General features: G+C 33.3%; 3 protein-coding genes across 13 annotated transcripts; all 3 read right to left on the minus strand.

Annotated features, from left to right (window-relative positions):
* Window positions 1-2,426: 2,426 nt before the first annotated feature.
* Window positions 2,427-5,747, minus strand: RRP41L (3'-5'-exoribonuclease family protein). Its single transcript, XM_022040511.2, has 7 exons — window positions 5,476-5,747; window positions 5,071-5,149; window positions 4,704-4,806; window positions 4,495-4,618; window positions 4,102-4,190; window positions 2,808-2,957; window positions 2,427-2,655 (listed from the first exon to the last, which is right to left on the minus strand). Exons 1-7 carry the CDS (start codon window positions 5,612-5,614, stop codon window positions 2,569-2,571), a joined length of 771 nt encoding a protein of 256 aa, XP_021896203.1. The 5' UTR covers window positions 5,615-5,747; the 3' UTR covers window positions 2,427-2,568.
* A 567-nt stretch (window positions 5,748-6,314) lies between these two features.
* NCRK (Protein kinase superfamily protein) lies at window positions 6,315-14,323 on the minus strand. Of its 10 annotated transcripts, none has more exons than XR_002539473.2 (12): window positions 12,197-12,593; window positions 11,735-11,817; window positions 11,287-11,406; window positions 10,480-10,593; window positions 9,741-10,016; window positions 9,305-9,546; window positions 8,866-9,162; window positions 8,440-8,676; window positions 8,025-8,252; window positions 7,408-7,925; window positions 6,688-6,768; window positions 6,315-6,525 (listed from the first exon to the last, which is right to left on the minus strand). XR_002539473.2 is itself a non-coding variant. In XM_088214486.1 (12 exons), the coding sequence occupies exons 4-12, from the start codon at window positions 11,802-11,804 to the stop codon at window positions 7,599-7,601; spliced, it is 1,911 nt and encodes a 636-aa protein (XP_088070612.1). In that variant the 5' UTR covers window positions 11,805-11,817; window positions 12,197-12,250; window positions 13,797-14,030; window positions 14,144-14,323; the 3' UTR covers window positions 7,287-7,598. The 10 variants fall into 10 exon arrangements, 9 of the variants coding, with proteins under 9 accessions (XP_088070612.1, XP_088070613.1, XP_088070611.1 ...); XM_088214486.1 differs by lacking the exons at window positions 6,315-6,525; window positions 6,688-6,768 and adding exons at window positions 13,797-14,030; window positions 14,144-14,323 and having other exon boundaries at window positions 7,287-7,925; window positions 12,197-12,250; XM_088214487.1 differs by lacking the exons at window positions 6,315-6,525; window positions 6,688-6,768 and adding exons at window positions 13,797-14,014; window positions 14,096-14,120 and having other exon boundaries at window positions 7,287-7,925; window positions 12,197-12,250.
* Window positions 14,324-17,487: 3,164 nt separating this feature from the next.
* Window positions 17,488-23,022, minus strand: LOC110813394 (Zinc finger (C3HC4-type RING finger) family protein). 2 transcript variants are annotated; one of them, XM_088214489.1, is made up of 2 exons: window positions 22,496-23,022; window positions 17,488-19,857 (listed from the first exon to the last, which is right to left on the minus strand). In XM_088214489.1, the coding sequence occupies exons 1-2, from the start codon at window positions 22,736-22,738 to the stop codon at window positions 17,929-17,931; spliced, it is 2,172 nt and encodes a 723-aa protein (XP_088070615.1). In that variant the 5' UTR covers window positions 22,739-23,022; the 3' UTR covers window positions 17,488-17,928. The 2 variants fall into 2 exon arrangements, with proteins under 2 accessions (XP_088070615.1, XP_088070616.1); XM_088214490.1 differs by lacking the exon at window positions 22,496-23,022 and adding an exon at window positions 20,923-21,792.
* Between the last annotated feature and the right edge of the window lie 1,765 nt (window positions 23,023-24,787).

Genomic DNA, 24,787 nt, shown 5'->3' on the forward strand with positions numbered 1-24,787 from the left:
TTTTGACTTGTGCCTTATTTTGTTTGGCTTTGAAGATAAAGTCAAGAAATTCCCATCCGGCCTATGACCTTGACTAACAAATCCTTAATCAGTTCATACAATCAATACCTTTATCGTACCAAAAATAAAAATATGTATTACTTTAAGTATTTTATTTCTATGTTATTTTGCGATTCTTTTCATTTAGAACAAAAAAAGAAGTTGATAAATTGATATTTTTATTTAATGTTTAATATTTTTTAAAATAATTTAGATCAAATTATGTTATATATATTTATTATGATATTGTATTATAATTAACTTGTTTAAGTAATATAATTAATAAAATATATATATTTTGATTAAAAAATATTTTAATACATGTATTTGATTTCTTTTTAATAACATAACGTGAGTATACTTTGCTTCCATTGGAAGTAAATTTTACTATTTTAGGAAAGGGACTACGTGGTTGCTTGTTGCTTTCCTAAAATAAATTTACTATTTTCAAGTTTTTAAATTTTAATAAATAAATAAATACAAGGCAATAGAAATTAATTGACAAAAAATTAATTTATAAAAAAAAAACCAACAAATTTGCCAAACAAAACTTAAGTCGGAAAAAATAAATTACTTCACGATGTATTTAAGCTGGTTTGAATCTAAGCCGACAAACCAACTAGATGTCGGCCAGAGTTCATATTGTACCAGCTTGATCTAATTAAGGCCTCGGGTTCTTAATTAATTATCATTAATTACATTTAATTAAAAAAATTATCATTAGTTACTAATCAAAGTTCATGGAATTTCTAAAACAAATATGGTAATTAGAAATTTGCGGAGAGCAACTAGTAGGTATTTATCTAAAATATTTATGATAACACAGATAACGCTATTCTTAATTTTTTTAGTCATGCTATTAGTAAAAGTCTCGTTAAAAATATTTATAACAATCAGATAATTAATTAACTTTATAAAAAATATTGGTACGAATTTTTATAATTTTAACATAATTCAAAAGAATTTTTGATTATTATTACTATCCGTTTATTATTATTATTATTATTATTATTATTTGTTAATTTTAATCTTTTATACATTTATTCAAAATATAAATTATTCCGTAAAATTCATCTATTTTTTTTATAAAAAAATTATTATAAATTACTCGACGGAGGCAATTGAAAATAATCAATCACCCGACCATTAAATTTGATATGATTTAATTATTGAAATAATTAATAATTTAAATTCTAAGTGATGAGAAAATAAACAAGTCAAAATCCCTATAGGATTTGATTGTGAAAGAAAATTATCTGACAGGTGGCAGCAATTAATTGGCTAGACTGGAGCCAGCTCACTAACTGATCAGATAGTTTAACAAGCATAAGACAGTGGCATTTAATCATCTCCATTCGTTGGATGTTTTCCGTAACCCGATTCGCCAACACACCGCTTGATCCTGCCTAACGTATGGCCCACTTTATTGGGGCCCACGTGATCTGGGCCTCTTATTTCACGTGCTTTGCGTGCCCCACGCGCTCCCAGTAATAAATGCTTCCATCTTTTTGCCTCCCTATTTTTTTTTTTTTAAAATAGCAAATATTTTAAATTAAGTTTTTTGGGCAAAATTATTTTAATTTAGTAGTGTAGTGTGTGAACTGAGGTGAAGTGTGATGGATGCAAAACAGCAAATGCTAGTTGCTATATAATTGATTATATTTATAATGCTTGACAAATAACCTTCTGTACTTAGAGATTTCTCGTAATCATAATTTACAAGAACATTATGTAGTTTTAGTAAGAGGAAGAAGTGCGTTGTAAATTTACTTGTTACGAGATATCACATTGTTCAAAAACCCTTAGATGCTGTCGGAATAAAGAATCGTCATCAAGAGCGTTTTAGTGCGTTATAAATTTATATTCAAGACTTGTATTATTTGATGATGCCATGTGAATCGCTAGAAACATGTGAAATGTATTTTCCGTCGAAGATTTAATAGTTGGTCCATTCTTGGCCTAGGTAAACCAAAATAAACCAGATTGAACCAGAAGTACAAAAAAAAAAAAAAAAAAAAAAAAACTAATTTTTAATTTTTAATTTTAATATTATCTTTTATAAATTTTTTAACCAGTACATGAAAAAAGTATTCAGTCCATTTCAATTCTAAGTAAACTGAACCAAACCATACTAATCCAGTTCAATTTGAACTGGAATTAAAATGATCCAATCTTCAATCTGAAAACCCACCTTGATCCAGTCTGGTTTGATCCAATTCCAGACTACTGCTCACCCCTTCCTCCTCATTAACTTAGTAAATCACCACTGTGAATTTATAATCAGAATCTTAAAACGAAAAGGGTTGAAAAGTAATCAACAATTTAGGTACAAACTTCCTTCAAATGCACCATGAAATGGAAATAATTGAAGAAACCAACCATTTAGATACAAAAAAAAAAATAAAAATATACAGAGCACAAAATTATGGTTGATCCCATGTTAAGTTCTCAAAAGACCAAATAATCTAGGATATGTAATCTCTAATTATCATATTAAAATCTATTTTTTCTAATAAAACGGTTTCTTCATCAAGAAGAAGCGGAAGCTGAATCTTTCAGGCATGCCCTCATGATCTCTCCCAGCTTACCACATGCATCCAGGCAAAGCTGCATTCCCTGCATGTAACAAGAGCATTATAACTCCATCATCACTCACCCGAAAATCTCAAATTTACACAAAGAAAAGATCCCTCCAGAAAACCAGGCATCCCGTATCCACATTAGTTTCAAAATATTGACAAACAAAACGTATCATGGAGACATATTACCTCGTTAATTTTTGGGGTTGACCACTCTCCAGTAATAGTTAGTTGAGTGACCTCGTAACGAGAAGGCATACAAGTAATCATTAGGCTTCCGTCCTGGTGACTTTCTTCTTCCAGAACAGGATCAATGATAAGGTTTTTCCCTATACAAGTCTTAGATGAAAAATAATCTGAGTGCATTAGTATGTGAAGGTAACCACACAAAAAACATCCAAGGACTTCAATTACAAGTCTGTAAGGATAGCTGATGGTACACACAGATTGTTCTAATAGAAAAACAATAAATTTTGTAAAGCACGCAATTGCATACATTTTAAGCATATTATCAGGCTGAAAGTTGAAAAAGCCAACATAAAGAAGATAATGATAATAATAATGATAAATAACACAGTATGCTAATAGCAGTTTCTCAAACCACCACAACCAACAAATTAATCAGTTATAAACAGAGCATGTATATCAACTTCCAAGAATGAACACCATCAATCTAATTGCCACAGCCAAATTGTTTTATCTGTTTTACAATGCTGCCAATATCGAAATTTAGGCATTGAACGTACTGGCAAACAAAATCTCCAGTTCTTCGTTATTGTAATTTATAGATGTAGCTGTTTACTGTAAGGTCTTAATTTGATTTTAAAATTTACCACCTTTCGAGTTATACTACTTTGTTAAAAAGACATTTTGCAATAAAGGGGAAGAAAGATCTTTATAATACTTATTAGAAGATGCATCGTGCTTGAAAGTGTTGCATAGGGAGCTCAGGTTCAATGTCAAGGCCTCCTTGCCTTAGATATGGGTTTCATCCACACTCTAGGTTTCCGAGCATTAAAGAAAATGCAACCTACAGATTGTTGTAAATTGAAGATTTGGAAACCCACAAATGCAGATGTCCTGAATTGTGAAAATTGTGGTGGATTTTGCATTAAGAACATGGCAGATGGTTCAATTTTGATACTGGTAAGGTCAACAAGAGAGTTCTACGAAGAGTATGAAGGTGCATAGAGAAGGAACCGAAAGAAAATGTTAGTCACCTGCTGCCCTATTAGTCTCCCGTTCACCATACAGTCTAAAATGTTTTGGCCAAACATTAATTTCAATGTTGTCTTCTTCCTTTCTATTTAGAAAAATAGATTTTGTTAATTTCAATATCCATGGCACATGCAAGTGACATAGCAGAACAAAATGTGAAGAGAATTTAGATAAGGATAAAGGCATGATTGTTTATAAACATATGATGATAATTAAAGGGGACTAGAAAACGTGAGAAATGAACATGTCCGCGGCAGAAACATACCAGAGAAACAGCTGTGACAAGGTCATACATCATAATCCCTGCATCTGCTAGGGCCAGGCTAGCACATGATATAATAACAGGAAGATCACCTGAAACCAAAAAGTACGAAGGTCGCGAGTATGCTCTGAGTAAATGAAATAAACTTGGTGCAATATGGATATACCCATGCATAATAGGAACATTTCTAAGTAGTGACCTATTGTGGAGTTTCAACTATTTACTATTCTCAGAATACCAACTACTGACACATTTCAGCTGAATATAACAGAAAGCGAATCATCAAGAAATCATATAGCGGAGTTGGCATTTCCATAATTTTCCCTTCCATTCTATTTTCACTTTTAATAATCACATACACATTTCCGGAAAGTTATTAAGTGGTCATTGACTTACCGCCTCCAGACTCTAATACCAATGCAAAGACATCTACGGTTGTCTTGGGGAACGAATCCAAGATTATTGCACCATGCAAAGCTTTATGTAGCACTGATGATGAAAACTCCTTGTGATCTGATCCCTGGCAAAACCGTACATCAAATACAACAATCACAAGTAAAAAAAGTCTCCATATTTGCAAAATCCACATCCGAAAATAAGCATACCTGACCACGAACTGGGGTAGCAAAAGTTGTGTAGCTCACGTTACAATTTAACCTTCCTGTGTCACTATACATCATTGCTTTCTTACTTTCTCTTGGCCCAAATCTGAATTCAACATGACATAAAGATAAATCCATAAGTTATATATCATTAAAACACATATAATTTTAAGGAAAATAGAGTTACTCAACTCTACGACCATGTCAACACCAGGCAATGAACATAACACAAAAACACCATAAATCATTATTTGAAAGGAAAAGTTAACGACTAGATCATAAAAAAAATGAGACCATATGAACCCAAGAAGCATGAAATTAAGACTCTATTTGGCTCCACAAGAAATTACATATAAAGATTAGTACTTACACAGACACAATGACCTTGGTATTCCCAAACTCAGCATAAGCAGACCCAGAAGCAGCATTTGCAGCACCAGTTCGAAAAACTGCATTTCATTAACAGTTCAGTGACTAAACCAGCATGCATAAAAAACTAAAAGAGGATCTAAAAAAAAGCGATGAACCCTAAAAATTCCACAAGAATATTTACATGCAACCAAGTTCAAAGCCGATCACCATTTATCAAAGCAAATAAATTCAGCGCGAACAGAATAAAGTTCATAAAGATTCAACACAAAACATAACATGAAATCATAACAAGGCAGAGAACCAGAAAATCGCTACTGGTAGTAACTTCATGTATCGAGATTCAACCATATAAATATCAAAAATAACGTATTGCTCGAAGAGGAAAAGGAGGAAAAGAGCGTACAAGCAGGTCGGCATTGGTGGAATCCTCGACCGTCGGGTCGAACCCAGTCAAGGTCCTTGTCTTTAAAAATGGGGGTCAGGTTTTTCCGGGGCAGAGTAGGGGCATACGTCGCCGGATTGCCACCGGGTTTTGTCGCCATCTTCGTGATATTCGGCCTCGTTTCTTCTTCTTCTACTTCTTCTTCTTCTTCCGGGTACTCAAAACAGTGAGAAAGGCCGAAGTTTTCAAAGAGTTCTCTCTGCAATAGCACTACCCATGAACACCCTTCTCAGTTTCTCTGCAAAGAAAGAAGCTTTGGGCTCCTTCAGCCATGAATGTGGGCTCTCATCGGATCAAATGGTCCATTTATTCTAATTCTGGCCTCAGAGAATTATATATTTCTTATAAAGTAATTATCTTTATTTTCCTAGCAAAAAATATCTTATACAAATACCAAAGATACTGGTTTTCAACTTACGTATTTTCATTTATGTATTTGAAAGATTGAACACCATTGAAGATTAATTGCATTGTTAAATTAAATCATTTTAAAAAACAATAATAAATTTGATTATTTGTTTCTAAAACAGTAAGTTTATTAGGTGATATACCACATCAGAAAATTTGACAGATTTTAAGAAAATTAAATTATTCTAATTTGTTTTATGGGTTAATTGCCAACTTCATATTAGTTATAAGGGTATTTTTTTCTCTTTTTTTTAATAATTAATTATATATAAAAAATTTAATTATAATATAATATTTATTATTTTATTACGTAAGAGTTAAAATTTAAATTTTTATTTAAATTAAAATTTAAGTAATTACACAATCAAAATTTATTAATTTATATAAAGATATTTTTAATAAAAAAATACGATTCCATATATATAAATAAAATATTATAAGAGCTATTTATATAAATAAAAATTTTTAACTGAATAATTGATACATTAATCCACCAATCTTCTTGTTAATCAAGATTAAACCAACTTCTATAAAGGAGGTCCTGGCTCAAAGAGTGGAGGAAAGCAGCTTCTGAACAAACCACAGCAACACAAAAACCTGAAGCTGCAAAAATTAACCATATATAAACATACATATATACATTATGACAGTGTAAAACTAAAATTAAAAATTAAACACACACACCATTTTAGAAAATTGAAGTTTAAAACTGAGGATTTCATTTTGCTTTCTAGCAAAAAAGAAGAGCAACAAAAGAAAAATTACCAGTGATCTAACATTCCTCCGGTCGGGGTCGTTGGAGGGAGCAAAGGCACGGTTGGTGGAGGAGGAGGATCCATTTATGATCTGAAGTGAGCAAGATGGAAGATATTGGTGAATTGGCAGAATGTAAGGTTCATATATTTGTTCTTGAAGTAGTACTTCACCATCCAGTCTCATCTACCATTCAAATTTCAAAGGGAAACCTTTACATATTCCTATACTAAATTTCAATCAAAAGGGTGATGATATTGAACCTGACTGCTTCAACTACTTTTCGCAGTAGATCTGTCGTTTTACCCTATTAATTACGTTGTTAGTATTCAGTTTTTTTGTTTATCACGTTAAATTATTTCAATTTAATCTTTACAAAAAAATTAATTTTGTCTACAGTCTTTCATTTAGTTAAAAATATGATATTTACAATGATCAGTAAAAAATTCATGAGAAAAAAGTTGATAAACTGATTCTTTGAAACATGGGTGTGAAGACAATTTGATCTCATATTCTTATGCAATCTTGGCAATAAACCATATATAAGCAGGCTAGTGATTGTGATAAATCTGCAAATGAAAGTTGCAAGTGAACCAACTATCAAGAATCTCTAAAAACAAATCTTAAACTATGATAAACATTGGATTCTCTCTGTGACTTCTGTACAAGGCAACAAGCACGAATACTACAAAGGAAATTGAAAGGAGATACTAAAGGAAAAAGAAAGAAAACCTGTGGTATGATACATCTTCCAATCGGGAAAAAGAAACAATCAACCGGTTATGGCTTCACGAACTAGCTTGCTTACTCTACAATCCTCCAATCTACAGCAGTAAAAAGGAGACCGAAACAAATTTTTACACCAAAATATGTGTGATGTAATACTTGGTGTTTCTTCTGCTTTGTTCTTTGTCTTCTTTAGATCAGGGTGATTTAATATTTGCAATGCAGAATGATTCAAGTCGAGGCTCCGTTAAGTCCACTATTTCGTCATCCTGAGCACGCCAACTTCTGGCTTGTGAAGTCAATAGTATCAGCCGTTCCATATAATCAGACGAACTGGCATTAGCTTCTTTACCATTTGATCCAGCACAGAGAGCACGTTCGAGGTGTAATGGCAATGAATTACGTGATGACTGTTTAATAGATGTGGCTCGTGGCAACTGCTCTGCTGAAATGGAAGCAGCCTCAGATAGATTGACAGCTTTTGCTTCAAATGACTCATTCTTCGCCTTGTGGACAGATGAGGTCTACACAGAGCAGAAAAAAGCAAAACAAGTACAACATCTTACTAGGTTTTGTAAAAGAGATTCGTTAGAAAGCAAGAAATAAGAGAACAGTTGCGTTACCCGGAAAAGATTAACAGGAATGTGTCTCCTTCGAGATTTATCATGTGCAATTGTTAAGAGGATTTGCACAACCTCGCTCATGGTTGGTCGAGCATCGGGATCCATCAGCAAGCATTCCTTTGCGAGGTAAGCCATTATTTGCATCTCTTCTTCCGGGAAATGTCCTTTTAGACGTGGATCAGGCAATTCTGCTATAACTCGCCTGCTATCTTGTAAACGTGGAGTTGCCTATATGTAACCGATAGTAACATAGATTACATGTAAGAAGTATTATAGATATTTGAGCTACTATAAGCCGAGGATTGTGATCATGGATAAGCTTCCACACAGATATAGCAAAGACGTAATTTGCGAGGACTAAAGGCATCTCAGAACTAAAACTGAACTCAATAAAAGAAATGATGGTCTACCATACCCATATAACGAGGCTTTCTTCTCCTTTATCAGTTGATTTCTGGATAGGCTGCCTACCGGTGATAAGCTCAAGAAGAACTACACCGAAACTGAAAACATCTGACATTAGTGATGCTCTTCCAACAATTGCATATTCTGGGGCAAAGTAGCCGAAAGTACCCTGCATTCGTGCCGGAGAACTTGAGCAGCTAGGAAGGCCATCAGGTCTTAAACTTTTAGCCATACCAAGATCAGTTATCTGCACGTGTTTAGTAAGGAATAAGGTCAGGACATATATACAAAACGCGTGATTAAGGTTTCAACCTCTAATCCACGATACTCAAGAAAAAGAGTATCTTTAACATAATATTCTAGTCCCTCCTAGTTCCTTGTGAAGTTTAATATTAGAAATGGAGTAAAGAGATATTTGACCTGTAAAGATTCTTACTTTAGCTCTCCAATTTTCATCCAGAAGGATATTTGTAGATTTTACATCCCTGTGCAAAATTCTTGGAGCAGCAGCTTCATGAAGATATTCTAAGCCTCGAGCAGCTCCTATTGCAATAGCAACGCGAGTGCTCCACATCATGTTTTCTCCTGAAACCCCGTCCAGACAGTCCCTCAAATTACCATTAAGCATGTATTCGAATACCAGTAGCCTCTCAGCTTGTTTCCCTCGGAATTCTGAACAGTAGCCAATCAAAGGCACCACGTGGAAATGATGGAGTCTTGACAATAGTTCAACCTGAGGAAAACCATATATGGTATAATACCCAATGATGTCTTGAAGTAGAAAAGAATCACTCCTATTTCTCAGGAAGGAAATAAGAGATGTACGTATATCACCTAACCCTTCACAGAAGGGAAAAAGGCAAAATCAGCAGTACCTCTGTTGAAAAAATGGCATCTCCATCAGGCCCTCCCTGGAGTTTCAGTCGCTTTACTGCAACTGTTCTGCCATCTTTAAGCTGACCGCAGTATACAACACTGCTTCCCCCAAGTCCTATTAAGTTGGAATTGGAGAATCTCTTTGTTGCATTTTCTAATTCAGAGTATGAAAATCGGATAAGAGTTCCATGTATTATCTCTGCTTTGCTATTGCAAAAGGAAGAAGCCTTTTGAAAGCACCCTACACATAGGAAATTGCTTCATTTAATCTAGCATTTGGAGCAAGAAAAGATCTTATATTCTAGGCAAAAACATGAAAAATCATATTGAAGTGCATATTCCGCTGAATAAACTCACAGGAGTAAGAGTACAGAAGTGTGAAGCAACAAAAGTTCTTCCCAAAGAAAGAAGTTATAGTGATAACAGCCCACCTACCAGTCAAAGAATTAAGAGAAGAGGCAATCTTAATGTTTGCTTCTGGCAGCAAAATCTTATGGTTAATTAAGTTAGTAGCGCTATTGCAACTTGTTTCTTTGTCTGACAAGAATGCTGGTGTTTGAACAGTGCACTTGCCCCTGTCCCTTCGATAAATGTAACACATTACTGAAGCAAGAAATGTGAGTGTTGTGAGTATGACAGAGAGTAGGAGAATGATCACAACAACTTTGGTTGAAATGTGGTTTCTTGAAACTTGTGCTGCACTGAAAGATCCTGGCAAGGAGCAATTAAATGGTAGTGAATAAGCTCCTGAACTCCATCAGAAAAATGGTTGAAACTTTAAATATAAATCTGAAGTGATATAACTCTAAATATGGTAAGCATAATATGCATCATTGAAACCAGTGTATACCCTAGACAGATCAAATGTCAGACAGTACGAGAATAAATGAGCTTCACCCTTCTCATTATCATTACCATGGAGATGGTATATGGCCTAAAAAATCTCATCCACTACAACTTTACAATCGTGGGGCTGTAAACAGATTAAACAATTCCCAAATCCTTTAAAAGATTTGTAGTACATTCAATTTCTATGAACGGAGATCTCATCTACTTCTGAATGGATGCAAAAAGGTCTTAGATCCTACAAAGTAGCAGGATTATTGTATTTCATTTTGGATAAAGTTCTGAGCAGAGTAAATGAGTTGATGCTATGTAAAAACATCAAAGTTACCAGCAGTGCAATTGCAGGCAGTAAAACATGTGGTGTCATGACCATCAGCTGCTACTTTAGGGAATCCATCTGCAGGGCATATGCATGTCCACCTATCTCCATTGGATTCTCCAACTGTTTCAGGGACGGTAGTGAAGTTAATGTATTAAACACTACATGATTATTTTACCAAAAATAAACATGTGAGTAAAAAACTTAAAAGGCCCCAATCCCATTAAGGAATTTTATAAACTGACTGTTAATATGGAGAAAAAAAGACTTGCCCACAAACAGTCCAGTCTCGGTAAGCTTGTAAATTGTTACAGATAATAACATTGTGGATTATAAGGATTCTTTTTGAAATAGTTAAATCTTATGGAAACATGCCAACCAAGCAAAAAGAAAAAATAGTGGGGGTCAAATATTTGATCAAAACAGTCATTAGTTGTACTTGAAATCTCTTCAAAATAATCTCATTACAAAACCATTATATCTTATGTTCTTTACTAAAGAGTATGGCTAAGAATCATAAGCAACTGAATCATATTGCACGCCTGCCATTGGTTTAAAAAGAACTAGGTTTTGGTGCATCTGCTTCAGTACCAGCAGCTCTTACGAAAAAGGCTACATTGTTCACCAAAAGATTATGTTTTTAATAATGCATAATTATATTCCACCAACTAGAAATATGTGTTCTATACCTCATACCAACAGAGTCATGCTATGGATACAGCCCATGATAAACGTGACATACATGCTTTTAGGCCTTGTAGTGATGGCAGTTTGAATCGGAATTTGGAAACTAAACCATAAAAATCAGCAGCATACCTTTAGTGCAATCACAAGATGTAGAACAGTTAGACTTTGGAACATAGCTTTGGTTTCCTTGGGACGAGAAAGAACATGTACATGTCCAGTTGCTTACGCCTGATGTATTGGAAAGTTCATCTACAAAAATCAAGTAATCAGCAGTTAAGAACTCTTCTTTTTTTTCGAGGGAAATGAAAAACTTTGTAGCATATAGATATAAGTGTGACACCAAGTGCTATATATCTGGTGTTCTATAATGATAAGATTAACTACAGTTACATTGAAAAAGATTTAAGGGCTCAATTTGTATCATAGGCAACTGAAGGATATTACAATGTAAATCTATCTACAAAAATTTGTCAATTTTGACTATGACAGATAAAACAGGACCCTAGGTGTATTCCTATCAAAATAGACAGATTAGGAGACATTGGAATTTAAAGATGATATAAATCTTGGCACTAACCGCAGAGACATTGCTGAATCAAGATCAATCCAATTAGAAAAGCGAGGGCAACTTTGACTTGAAGCTTCATTTCAGTGCAAACACTAGATTGAAAGACAAAAGAGAAGAAGCTTTAGTAGTTTCTCTCGAAAATAGGAAAACTAAAGCAGGTAATTAGATATTCAAAAAAGTCAAAAGGAGAAACAGGTAAACTCAAGCCTATTCCAATTCAGAACCAGTGTAAAAATAGTAGATTAAATACTTCCATTTCCCTGTACACGAGTTCTTGGTCAATTCTAGAAATCCAACAGCATTTCTATATAAGTTTTAGGTTGTTTTGCAATTATATTATATGAACAGAGACCACAAATTAAGATTATGAACTAGCACATGACATTTTTTTTGTAATCTGTTTGAAAGCCATGTAAGTGAAAAGGAAACAATCCTGTTAAAACAAAGACAAGTAGGAGAGAAATTAGAGACCTTCATTGGAGACAAGTGAACCCTTTTAACTACCTCAAGCTCAAAACCTCCAATCTGCACAGACAAATAATATATAAAAAAAATCTTAAGAATAAGTATGACAAAGGTAGTAATAACTCAGTTCAAACATAAAACATGTAAACTCAACTAGAAAGAACACACTTTAAAATATCCATAAATAGAAGAACCACAGGCCTAATCAAATTATGACAACCAAGAGCCATTGGAATAGCTATAGAAAGTTGAACAGAACATCTACTCAAATTGAGAAAAAGGGAGAAACAACGGCAGCCATTCTGTTCAATGGCTGAACAGGAATTTGATTAAAGGGATTTCCTTTCCTTTCAAACCAAAAATCTAGCATGATAAACTTTGAAAATCAAGAGAGCATTTTGATGCTCACCGTGCCTAACATTTCCATATACAGACATGCTTAAGTAAAATATGATTAGGGCAAGGTAAGGTTAAAAATTCAAGGTTGGCCAACAAACATTTGGAGCTGCCAACTCTTTTCAATCCACCACATGAAGTATCTAATCAAACAAACAATATAATTACTGTAGCATTTAGATTCCACTTTCAGTTTTTTCAGCAAGAAATTCGGCAAATTGTAAATATATCTCAGTGAAATAATGATATACGGCTGAAAATTTTCAATTCATAAAAAAACAAGCACATGTACCCATCATGGAGAGCTGTGACCATAATACAAGTTGCAATCAAACAATTAAGACACCCAGCTTGAAAATGGCATCTCATGTCTTTACTTTTCAAATCCAACCCAAGGGAATTAATTAAGCTGAAAAGACTCTTACCTAAAGCCATAATTCTAGTCTTGTTAGCATAAATTTTAAGAACTATCTTACTTCGTTTTCATTGTTGGAAAATTAGCAAATAAAAATCAACCAAAAATCTCTTTAATCAGATTAACTTTAACCAAAAAGCTAATGCATCCAAAAAGCACCCCCAGTTAAGCCATTTTGAACTTAAGTTCGAAACAAGGGTAAATATTAACAAGCAAAACCACACATACCTAAGAAGATGAAGGCACCAGATAGCTCTCAAAATGAGCAAACCAATCATCAATCAAGCGGTACAAAGTTAATAATTAAGGAGAATGCTTATAAACAGGTACATATCAGAAGATTGTAAGTTGGATAGAGACTGATGTTATGTTCTTTTCTGTTGCTGTAAAATATAAATATATACATAAAGTAGATAAAATGGAAGAATAATAGTTTAAAAGAATACCCACCAACCAGCTCTTTTTGAAAGCAACCCATTTGCACAACATGAAAAAGACTCCTCAACCATTAAGGTAGCAAATCACGGTGATTAGATTAGAGTAAAACGCATAATGTGGTTTTTGCTCCTACTGTGTAAAAATGGAAACTTTCCATATTAAAAAATAACCAAAAAACAAAAGATTGTAATCTACAAGAGATGATGACAAGTAGGAGGAGACTACCACAGAGGTAACGGTTAAAAACTATTCAAAAAGACTTGGCTTCAAAGGCATATACAGATATACCACATAAATAAATACACACACAGACATCCATATATATATATACCCACAATGAGAAGGGTAAAGCGATACCCATAAGGCAAAATTCGAACGTTAGACTTGTAATGGGTCCCGCCGGGTGCGGTGTCGGCTGTCGGGAACTGGGTAGTGGGTGGGGTCTCGTCAAATATGGACCATTTGATTAAACAGAAGCCGCCACTTTGATTAAAATCAAGAGGACCACTTATGGAGCTCTGCTAATTTGCTGAAACTTCCACGACGAGACCGACACATAAATCTTCGAGCCAATGCTATTGCAACACATCACTGGTTGGAAAGAATCCAGTCGCGCATAACACACACCAGATTATGAAGAATGAATTCATAATTACCTGATAATAAAACACTAACCCTCTGATTTCAGCTCCAGAAGCACTTACCGGGAGAGTCCAGAAAAGTGCTTTTTTCTCCGATTTAACATGTTTCAAGCTTGATTAGCGACGGAATCCAGATAAACATATAAGCCAGACAGGATCGGAATGTCTGGGCGAGTGAGAGTGAGTCGAGGGCTACAAATCGGTGAGTTCAAATCGGTGAGATGAGAAAAGCCAATGGAGAGATCATGCACAGAAGTCGAGGTGGCGCGGTCTTCCCCTGTAGGGCTATCACGTGGCATCATCATTTTTGGGCAGTGGGACCAGTAATTATATGGAAGGATTTAATATAAATAAACAATTAATTATCTGTTAATGACTAAACAGAATTATTAATTTGAGATTATGGATAATTTTATAATTATTTTTTATTTGTATATGCATATTCCAAGTGTTAAATACATATTTAATTACTTACATATTTACCCGATATTTCATATATATATATATATATATAATTTTTTCTAATAAAAATGTTAAACTTAGTGCACTGATTTTAATAAGCTGATCCAAAAGTCAATGAAGCTATAATACAACTATAAAATTATTGCACTAATGTAATTGAATTAATTATGATGTTTATTTTTCAAAAAGTCAAAAAAAAATTATTACAATTACAAAATCATATTGCACAATTCAATTTATTATTTTTAAACATATAAATAAATTCAATATATGGAATTAACAAATAATTTAAAATACCAACTATAAATAACTATTTTATGCCTTATGATTTTTGAAGTTATAAAATTAATTGATTGGATGAATATACTAAAAATTAATTTAATATTTTTTTTTCAAAAAGGACAAAAAAAAATAAAATCCAAGGTCATTTTCTTAGTACTGGCTAACACTTTTTAATATGTTAAAATTAATCTAATGGTATAATTATTAAATTTTTTATATTTTATTTAAAAATAATAGATTTAAACCAATCTTTTTAAAGACGAACATTATTCCAATTTCAATAATAATAATCATAGACACAGAACCTTAATAAATGCAAAGAAGATGTATCTTTTATCCAGTAACAAAGAGTTTAAACCAAAGTTTCTAGATAGATGGAGTAAGATATTAGTACATCTAACATGTAATTTAAATGTGAAAATTTGTCCTCTTAAAAGGAAAATATTGAATGAATTGATTGTAAATTATGAGATTTTGTGTAAAAGCCCAAGGCTAAAAGAAATGAAAATATTGAATTATATCAACTATAAACGGAAGCAATTTAAAATGTAGGGTTTATATTTCTTACACAATAAATTAGTATGTTCAATAGGATTATGAGACTGTCTCTCTTTCTACAGTTCACAATAAGGAAATAAATGGTTAAAACAACAAAATAAAAATCATCTGGGGTTAATCTCCGCTAGACAACTCTAATGATGTTTAGGAGGTAATTTTTATTTGCAATTATCCTGCTGTTTAATATCTAAATATTAGTTTTTTTTTATCTAAAATAAGTAAATAGTGTAATGAGCTATACTAACCCAGTAAGAATATCACATTTATCATAAATATGGAGAACCGAAAGTTGGTAAAAAATCATAAAACAACCAATTGAGTAATTTACTTTCTTAAATAAAGTCATTACCGTCACTTCATACTTACCATTATGAGTTTTTAAAACCGACCTATGAAGACAATAACCTGAATAACATTGTGATTTTATATTCAAATGAGTAATAATAACAACTTACCTTCTTACCTGCCTACCAGTGCCTCTAGAGGCTCATAGGGATCTCCCTTATACGTGGACCCAATATCTAAGTTATCGATTAACCGGTTGTCCCTATACCTCGTACGGTAATGAGCGGCAAACATGTCATCATCTCAATACCCTGTTCGGTATGAGGGTGAACTATACATCTCAACTCCTTCCGATATGAGATTTTTCAATCTTGTATAACTGAAATAATGTCCACAATAGGGTTTTCCTATATACTGGGTCCGTCCATCATTTCTCAAGATACCAAGTAACCATTTCATACATAGATTCACATCATTAAACCATCACCAATCGCATACCAACTTCTCATTTAATATTTATAAATAAATAGAACGATATTTAAGCAAACAATACAAATTTATACCTTAACAATTAAGAAATGTAATTAGAGTATTTATTTCAGATCAGTCAACATATGAAAATAAACAGTTAAACAATCAATAAACGAGAAAATAATTAACTAATAAATCAAAGTTCATGTGGCAAGCAAGCCGAAAAACCTAACAATAAATGAGCAGTGTAAATAAAATAAGCAATTACATACTGACCAGTTTTGGTTCAACTAGTGACCTATAATTAATTTTATGGTTTTTCTAATTTTTATAAAACACAATATTATTAATTATTAAACTTCAATTTACCATAACAGGAAAAAATATAAGAAATTCTTACCCTGAATCGGTGTTTAAAATACTGTAATTTTCACTGCGCCTCCTCGCGGTCCTCGAATTTCTTGAATTTTTCTTGCGAAAATTAAAAATACTTATTACGTATTCAAAAATACTCCAAAAGATCAAAATAGGTGTTTTAAAAATTTTTCCAACCAATTTAGGGTTGCGTCACAGCGCCGTCGCCGACTCCGCCACCCACGACGGCAATTCCTCCTAACCTGGCTGCTTTTGACCGATTTTGCATGTAATGTAATACCTCGAATTAATTTTTTGTGTAATTTAAATTAATTTGTAAATATAATTTTTTTAATTTTTTAGTATAAAAATAAAGAAAATTTGATGAAAAATAAAATTAAAAATAATTTAAAAAAAATAGATAAAAATTTTGTTATATTAATAGAATTGTAATTGTCATATTATATTATATTTCTACAAAATCAAGACATCCCAAAAAAAAATTATATATATTATATCTATCTTAAATTCTTGTAATTAAAATAATCATTAATAAAATAAAAACCAAACCTAGACTTTTTCTTTTTTTCAAAAAAGAAAAGAAAGTCTACTCTTAGCTTTCCCCTTTCACGTATTTTAACGTCATTGGATTCATAATTCATAATTAAAAAGAAAAGTCTCAAAGATTCAAACTTTAATTAATTTATATTTTATGCTTTTGGTTAGGGTTAAAAAAAAAAAACTCACATGCCACCAACTTACAAGTAGTACATTAAGAACAGTAATTTTCAATTGTTAATTATTAATTTCAATATTAATAAATTCAAAGTAAGAAATAAAATCCCTTCTCTATTTCTTTTTAAACATTTTAGAAATAGAGAATATATAGTCTTTGAAATTAAATTAAAAATAATAATTTTCAAAAATTATGATTCAGCAATTAATCTAAATAAATAAATAATAAAAGACAACATAATCTTTGAGAAAAAAAAGAATCAAAGGGAAGATATATATGTGTATATATATATCATCATATCCTTGGTGAAAAATTCTCCACAATTACATGGTTATACCCCCTACCTCTCTCCTCTTCCTTTTTTTTTTTCTCATAAAGAAAAAAAAAAAAACCCCCCACAATTTCTGCTTATTTACATAATCATCACCCCATAAATGTTTCAGCCATCAAAATCCCACCCTCCAATTTTGTCAAAAACCATTATATCACCATCCCCCTAATTTTCTTATTCATTTACATACCAAACTAAGTGAATAATACTCACCATGTAAAAAACCAATCACCCTCCTTTTATCACCCCCAACAAACTTTCCCAAGAAACAAAAATTGAAATCCAAAAGAAAAGAAAGAACAAAATGGTTCATTGATACTGAATAATGAAACTTAGTTTGAGGAGAATTTTCAGCTAAATACTACTTGATTACCTCGGATTTGGTAACGAAAGAGCTTGTCGTAGTTTCCTTTGAGACGAGGGATTCCCAAAGACCAAGGTCTGCGATCGAGTCACCATGTCCACCATGGATGGCGTCTGGTATGCTTGTACGAGGCTCGTGCTATCTGTGGAGTCACCTCGAGCAGTTGCTCTCTGCCATGAGTGTGAGCTCAAGCCAGACAGCACGTACGCTCTTCCTGATGATTCGTACACACGCCGGTTTGCCATTCTTTCTTGCATTTCTCTCAGCTCAGCACATAGTGCAGCACACAGTCTGTCCCCTGCTCGTGCAGAGACGGTTTCAGACAAGATTTTGCGACAGCTTTCGAGGAGAGAGACTGCACCAGTTAGATCACCCCGCTCAGCAGCAACTCTGGCTTCAGCCATTGCTTCCGCTGCACGAAGCCTGTTTCGTTGCCTGTCTACTTCCATGGACACTACTGGTTGTCCAGTTATTTGAGTCCGCTGAATCTTAACTTCACTGGCTTCATCCAAGGTAACTGCTTCTTTTGTAACAGGGTTTCTATAAGCACATCTAACCTTAAGCAATGACATCTCATCACATGATCCATCAACTGGAATATTGATTGTCACCAAAAAATCCCTTTCTTCTTCAGCATACAAGTCCCCAACATCAATAGAACCCATTCTAGCATCAGATGCCAAGCCAGTTCGATAACTTCCTGCTTTTATTGAACCAATTCTCAAACTGGGATGAACACACTCAACTCGAACATGCAGCTCCTGAATTACAACACTTAGAAGACCCCCAATACATTGGGCAAATGCATCCTGAATCACACCCTCAGCTTCAATAAAAGAAAATGTACCTCCGGATAACTCTGAAATCGAATGCATTGAAGCAGCATCATGGTCCGCACCAAACCCAAATGCATGCACAGGAATCTGGAGGCCTGTCTCACTATTGCGGTTAATTGAAGCAGGAAGAAGGGATCTGTAGTCTGTTCTTGAAAGGTTCCCACTAGGACTAGTAACAGTATAGGTATCCTGCCCATCAGATAACAATATGATACTGGCAACTGGATTCTTCCATCTGCGATCCACTATTGCCTTAGCACCTTTCCTCAAACCCTCGGCAATGTTTGTCCCACCATTTGAAATCAGAGAGTTAACAGCCTGCAATGCTTCCTGCCTTCCAGTCTCAGTCATCCGTCGAAGAGGAAAGAGGCGGCGGGCTGTTGAGGAGAAGGCAATTACACAAAGCCTGTCAGAGGGGCTAAGGTTCTGGATCACAAAACCCATAGCGCGCTTCAGTAGAGCAAGCTTGGTACCTGCCATGCTGCCACTAACATCAAGCACGGTGACAAGATCAACTGGAGCACGTGAATTTTGGGGTCTTGGAGGCAAGTTGTTTAGATTTCCCTCACTACTGCATCTACTTGCAAATGGAGCCTTTAGATGAATAAGTATTGCAAAATTATTATAAGAGGCTGATCTTGAAACAGCTGAAATTTCCGGATAGGTTTTGACTTCCATAGGACCAACAGAACCATAATCAGCAGCATCCTTAGGAGATGAGCTTCTATCAGCAACAACATCTGGGAGCTCTAAAACCTCATCATCATCAAAAACAGCAGGCTCTTGGGCATGGAATAATGAGGAAACCTGCCTACTAGCATCAATTTGAGGGGTTGGGAGCCGTCGTAAGACAGTCATCCAGGCATCATCTTGGGGCCAACCCACTGGATTGACTCTTGATCTCCCATTAGGAAGATCAGGAGTGGGGTTCTGGAAGGGGATCTCTTTCCATTTTGCTCTGCATACTGGACACACCTGATTCCCATGCTTTACGCTTGAAGTAATGCAGTGGAAGTGGAAAGAGTGAGAGCATTCTGCAGTGAAAATGGCGTGGCCTTGGCCTGTTTTCATGGTTGTCAGGCATATTGCACAAGTCCTCTGCAATTGATTAAGAACAAGACTGAGAACTAAATATTCTACAACTATGAAATTGAAAATCACATCCAGCTCAAGAGTTAACCACAAACATATAGAAACTAACAAGTTAAAGGGAAAAAATATGCAAGAAAATACCGACAGAATCCGATCGACAAAAATACTCCACGGGCAATTATAATAGATGATATACCACCAACCAACAGGAAGGTTATTCAGATGTAAAAACAAAAAAGAAAGGAGGAACACAAAATTCACAAATTCAGTTGGGATTTAACATGTCAAATTTGTAGAAACAGAGCATTCCGAGGAAACTTCAATTAAAATGAGATTAGCAGAACTGTGGCAATGAATTTTAAATGCTGCAACAGCCAATTTTCCTCCAAGAGAACAGTCCTAAATTTCAAAAGTATCTGTATAGTGCTTAAAGAACTGCAGAAAATAATGATATCCTAGCCTTGGTTGCTTATTAGGACAGGGGGCCAGCAAAAACCAAAAGCAAAACCTTTCCAGTCCAATACTAAATTTTTAATGATGAGTACATCAGGACCTGAATGAAGAAGAATGGCACGAAAGCATTCATGTAAATGACACCACAAATTGGCACAGATCGGTTCATTTGTATTTAATGCACATTAGAGCATGCCATTATTCATTCACACTGAAATATTGCCCTATTCAAATTTAGATAAAATCCAGTTAAGAAGAAGCCTTCAACACCAAGGTAATTGTCAGAGGATGCTCTGGTAAACCTGTTCTCTGTGTATTTACTCTTTGTAACAAGTATTTCATGTTAAAGAATAGGTTTTACTAAATAAAGTTTATGATGTTGAGATTTAATATCATAAATTTTTTTTTAAAGAATTTAATATCGTAAATTAAAATCCACAACTGTACTGAATCTTTATAAAACAACTTGCAGCCGTAACATGTTAAAGATTCTAAACATAGCACATGGGTTTTGCTAAACTTCCAAATCCAGAAGTCAAATCTTTCCAGAAGATGGGTTGGTTCTACAGGGTTCAGATTCTTATCCTAATTATCAAAATACAAGAAAATGAAAATGACCTTTTATGCTATTGGAGTCTCAGTTTTGATAAATGTGAAAACTTCAAAGTTCAAAGGTCACTATAGTGCCTATCCCTGACCCTCCCTGTCTCCATTGCAGCTCCATTATTGAGTGGTGCATGAAAAGAAGAACTGAAGCTAACCTATCCACTGTAAAACTCTCTATTCACCACAACAGTAGACCTCAACACTCATGTTGTAAATTTGTAATTTTTTTTAATTTATCCAACAAGGAAAGGTATCAATATTACACTGTTAAAGAAATAAAGGACAAAACCGGAATTCAATAGTCACAAGCAAACAGGTGACGTAAAAAAAAGAATAATCAATCAAAATCAACCCTCATCAACAATGATGAAGCTTTCAATAAATAACATGAGAAAAATTACAAAAACAAAAGAAGACAAGGCTCATTAAAAGAAGGAAAAAATGGGTTTTTTTTTTTACAATTTCAAAAAATATTATTTCCCATTGTTCCTATATTTCTTCTTTCTCTTTGCTTAAGAAAACCCACAGCAGGAAAAGCTCCCAATCATAGCCCACAGCTTTTTCCAAAATTAACATCAAAAGTAGAGAGAGAGAGAAAGAGGGGAGGATAAGTGCTTTTTTTGGGTGAAGAGAGGGATAAGCGCTTATGTTGTGCGTAAATAGTGCGGCTATGCTGACCAGACAAAGCACTTTTCCATCAAAGGAAGGAGAAATATAGTGATGAAATAAGATAGTGTACTCCTTTTCTGATGAGCCAAAAGACAATGGTCCTTGAAGATGACTAGACTCATCTCTCTCTCCAACTTTATCTTCTCACAAAGCTCCGTATAGAGAGTTGAAAAATAAGATAACAACAACAAATACTCTTCCTCAGAAGTTCAGAATCACCGCACCCCACCACCATACCCCACATGACAAGAACCTAGAAACTAGATATAGACATATGTATCTGTACATATACGTATATGGGTATATATATATAATAAAAAAGAATCCATTTTCCTATGGTTCCTTCCAATGGGTGAAAAGAACTGACACCAACAGTGACTATTAAGCGTGAAAAAATTCATTATTAAAGCAATGAATTAACTTAAACGGGAGCAAAGTAAGGCGGTGAAAAGAACTGACGTTTACTACATTACTATTCCAATATTAATATATAGATATAATGCCCATTATTAAAGAAAAAGCTTTAGATTAGCTCGAAGTCCGAATCTACCATGGAGATCCGGTACTGTAGAGGAGGAAGACACAAACGCAATAAAAAATTCCCCAATAAAATCCCAACTACGCCGCTCAAAAAAAAAAAAACAGTCAAGATCAGCCAACAAAACGCATGATAATAAACAATAATGAAATCCAAACAAAACCTTTAAAAAATAATATGAACATGCAAACATTCATTAACCCAAATTAATATCGAGTCTTGATAAAAAAAAATTAATATCAAATCCAATCTCTTCAAAAATTAAAAGAACAAATAGGAAAAAAAAAACCATGAACAGCATCTCCATCGAATCCATATAACGATAGACAGATACAGAGAAACACATGCAGACATCACGTAATGGAAAGAAATGCGGACCTTGGATGATTTGGGCGATGACTTGGACAATCGGAGGCCGGAGGAGGATGGAGTCGGAGTGGTGGGTTGGGTGGAACGGCCGGAGGGAGAAGACGGACTGAGAGAAACTGCGTCGGAGAATCTCCTGGTAACAGCAGCAGCGTCATTGGCGGAGGAAGAAGAAGAATCCTCCCTTGTTTTAGGTACATAGAGGCACATATTCAGACCCAGAGCGAGCTTCGCTTTCTTCCATTTGCTTCCCATTTTTTCTCTGTTTTTTTATTCAAGTTTTTCTTCTCTACCAGATCTCTGTAAACTGATCAGATCCCTTTTCTTCTCTGGAAAACCTCTAGATCTTTAAATGGGTAATCGCCATAAATAATATCAGAGAGGTCACCAACATTTTTCTGGTGCATATAAATACGGTGCTACCATATGATAAAACAACCATGAAAGAGAGAGAGAGTTAATTTACAGTTGAAGGATGTGAGAGAGAGAGAGAGAGAGAAAGAGGGAGAGAAAGAGGTTTTTGACCTTTTAGGTTAGAAGCGGTCAGAGAGGAGGGCAGCCTTTCTGATACAACCCATATGGAAAAGCCCTTGGTTTCTCAGATTATTTTCGAGAATGCCACTACTCGTGTTTGGCTTTAATTGGTCCTCTTCCGTTAACGGCCCCCCTACTTCTGTGCAGGTATTTCCGTCAAAATTATCGGTCAATTATAAGTTACCGTAGAAACCTACTCGTAAAATAAAATTACTGCAAGAAATATAAATTTATTTAATTAAATTTTATTACCCACTTAATTTTTAATCAAATTATTAACAAAATAAATTACTACAATTTTATTTTAGTGTGCCCAGCGGCACTTGACTAAACTTCTAATTTTTTTATGTGTAAGTAAAACTGATTATTTTAACTTCTAAAAAGAAACAATATTAAAAATAAAATGAAAATATTGGGAATTGATATTAATTTAATTATTAACAATGCATGAGGTAAAAATAGGAAAAAGTAATTATCATTTTTTTAATTTTTTACCGAGAGTAATTTCTTCGCATGAGAGTAAGAAAAGTATTGATGGGATAATTTTGAAAATCCCATAATATTATTATAATATAAGATTGAAAAAATTGGTTGCCGTGAAATTATTGGGAGACAAGTTCTGTCAAAACGCATTAAAAAATATAAACTAATTAAAAGTATTTAAGATTAATAATATAATATAATACAGAGTAAATTATTAAATTATTTTATTATAATTTAATTTATTACAATTCAATTTTCAATATATATATTTTTTATACTTATTTTAAATTAACTTAGAGATAACTTTACACTATGGGGTTCCATTAGTCAAAGCTGTTCATTTAACTTTGTCTCCTAAGTAAGAGATTAACCCAACCCAACAAATCATTTTCAATGCTTTTCTTTAATATTTAATTTAATAATAATATTTGTATATATATATATATACATACATACATTCATATACAAGTATGCATATATATATATATATACACACACTGCATAGAAAGAAGGCTGCTTTGTCCTTCATAACTTAAAAAGAGAGGATCAATAGGTGATTAGTCAAATTAGAATTTGAGTTGAATAAAACTTCACATGTGGATTTTGACTGTGACATTTTTAATTTATAAAGTTTTTTTTTTTTTTATTGCATGCCAACTCCTACACTTTTATATTATACAATTATAAATATTTCATTATTCAAATTATTGGTAAAGAAAAAGACAAAAATTTTAATTTAATTATTTAATTTTAAAAATTATTTTATAATATAATATATAATTAACATTTTTCAAATTATATATATTTTTTAATGCATTGTCTAAAATTTTATTAGATATATAAAAGTTAAATTTTAATTAATATAACTTTTAAACCGAATATGAAAAAAATGAAAAAAAAAAATCAATTGAAATTTTTACTATACAAAAAAAAAATCATTAATTTAGAAAATCTCATAAATTTTAAAATAAAATTTTAATGAAATATTTTTCAAATAACATTTACAATTCGTGTAAATATTATTTAAAACAAAATACATAAAGAATTTATTTAATGAAATATATATGTGTGTGTGTATATATATATATATATATATATATTAAAGACACTTTAAAGCTAAGAGTTGACATCTCCCTAATTTTTCAAGCTTATTATATATATATTTGTTTGAGAAAATAAAATTAATTAATTAATTTGTTGGACTGTTCTTCCCAACAGCGATTTTGACAACTTGGGTTTAATAATCCACTTTTTTTGAACAGCAATTATAATTTTAAAAGTACCATG

This window comes from Carica papaya, chromosome 2 (assembly GCF_054855325.1).
Source record: "Carica papaya isolate Zhongbai chromosome 2, ASM5485532v1, whole genome shotgun sequence".
Classification (NCBI taxonomy): Eukaryota; Viridiplantae; Streptophyta; class Magnoliopsida; order Brassicales; family Caricaceae; genus Carica; species Carica papaya.

Excerpts from the sequence above, each read along its gene's own strand:
- RRP41L (XM_022040511.2), bottom strand. The coding sequence starts at position 5,614 with ATGGCGACAAAACCCGGTGGCAATCCGGCGACGTATGCCCCTACTCTG. Across the intron at positions 5,150-5,475 it reads CCACCAATGCCGACCTGCTT|TTTTTCGAACTGGTGCTGCA; the intron begins GTACGCTCTTTT and ends AATGAAATGCAG. Across the intron at positions 4,191-4,494 it reads GGTATTAGAGTCTGGAGGCG|GTGATCTTCCTGTTATTATA; the intron begins GTAAGTCAATGA and ends TTTTGGTTTCAG.
- NCRK (XM_088214486.1), bottom strand. The coding sequence starts at position 11,804 with ATGAAGCTTCAAGTCAAAGTTGCCCTCGCTTTTCTAATTGGATTGATC. Across the intron at positions 10,594-11,286 it reads ATCTTGTGATTGCACTAAAG|TTGGAGAATCCAATGGAGAT; the intron begins GTATGCTGCTGA and ends TCCCTGAAACAG. Across the intron at positions 10,017-10,479 it reads TGCCTGCAATTGCACTGCTG|GATCTTTCAGTGCAGCACAA; the intron begins GTAACTTTGATG and ends GCTCCTTGCCAG.
- LOC110813394 (XM_088214489.1), bottom strand. The coding sequence starts at position 22,738 with ATGGGAAGCAAATGGAAGAAAGCGAAGCTCGCTCTGGGTCTGAATATG. Across the intron at positions 19,858-22,495 it reads CATCGCCCAAATCATCCAAG|AGGACTTGTGCAATATGCCT; the intron begins GTCCGCATTTCT and ends AATCAATTGCAG.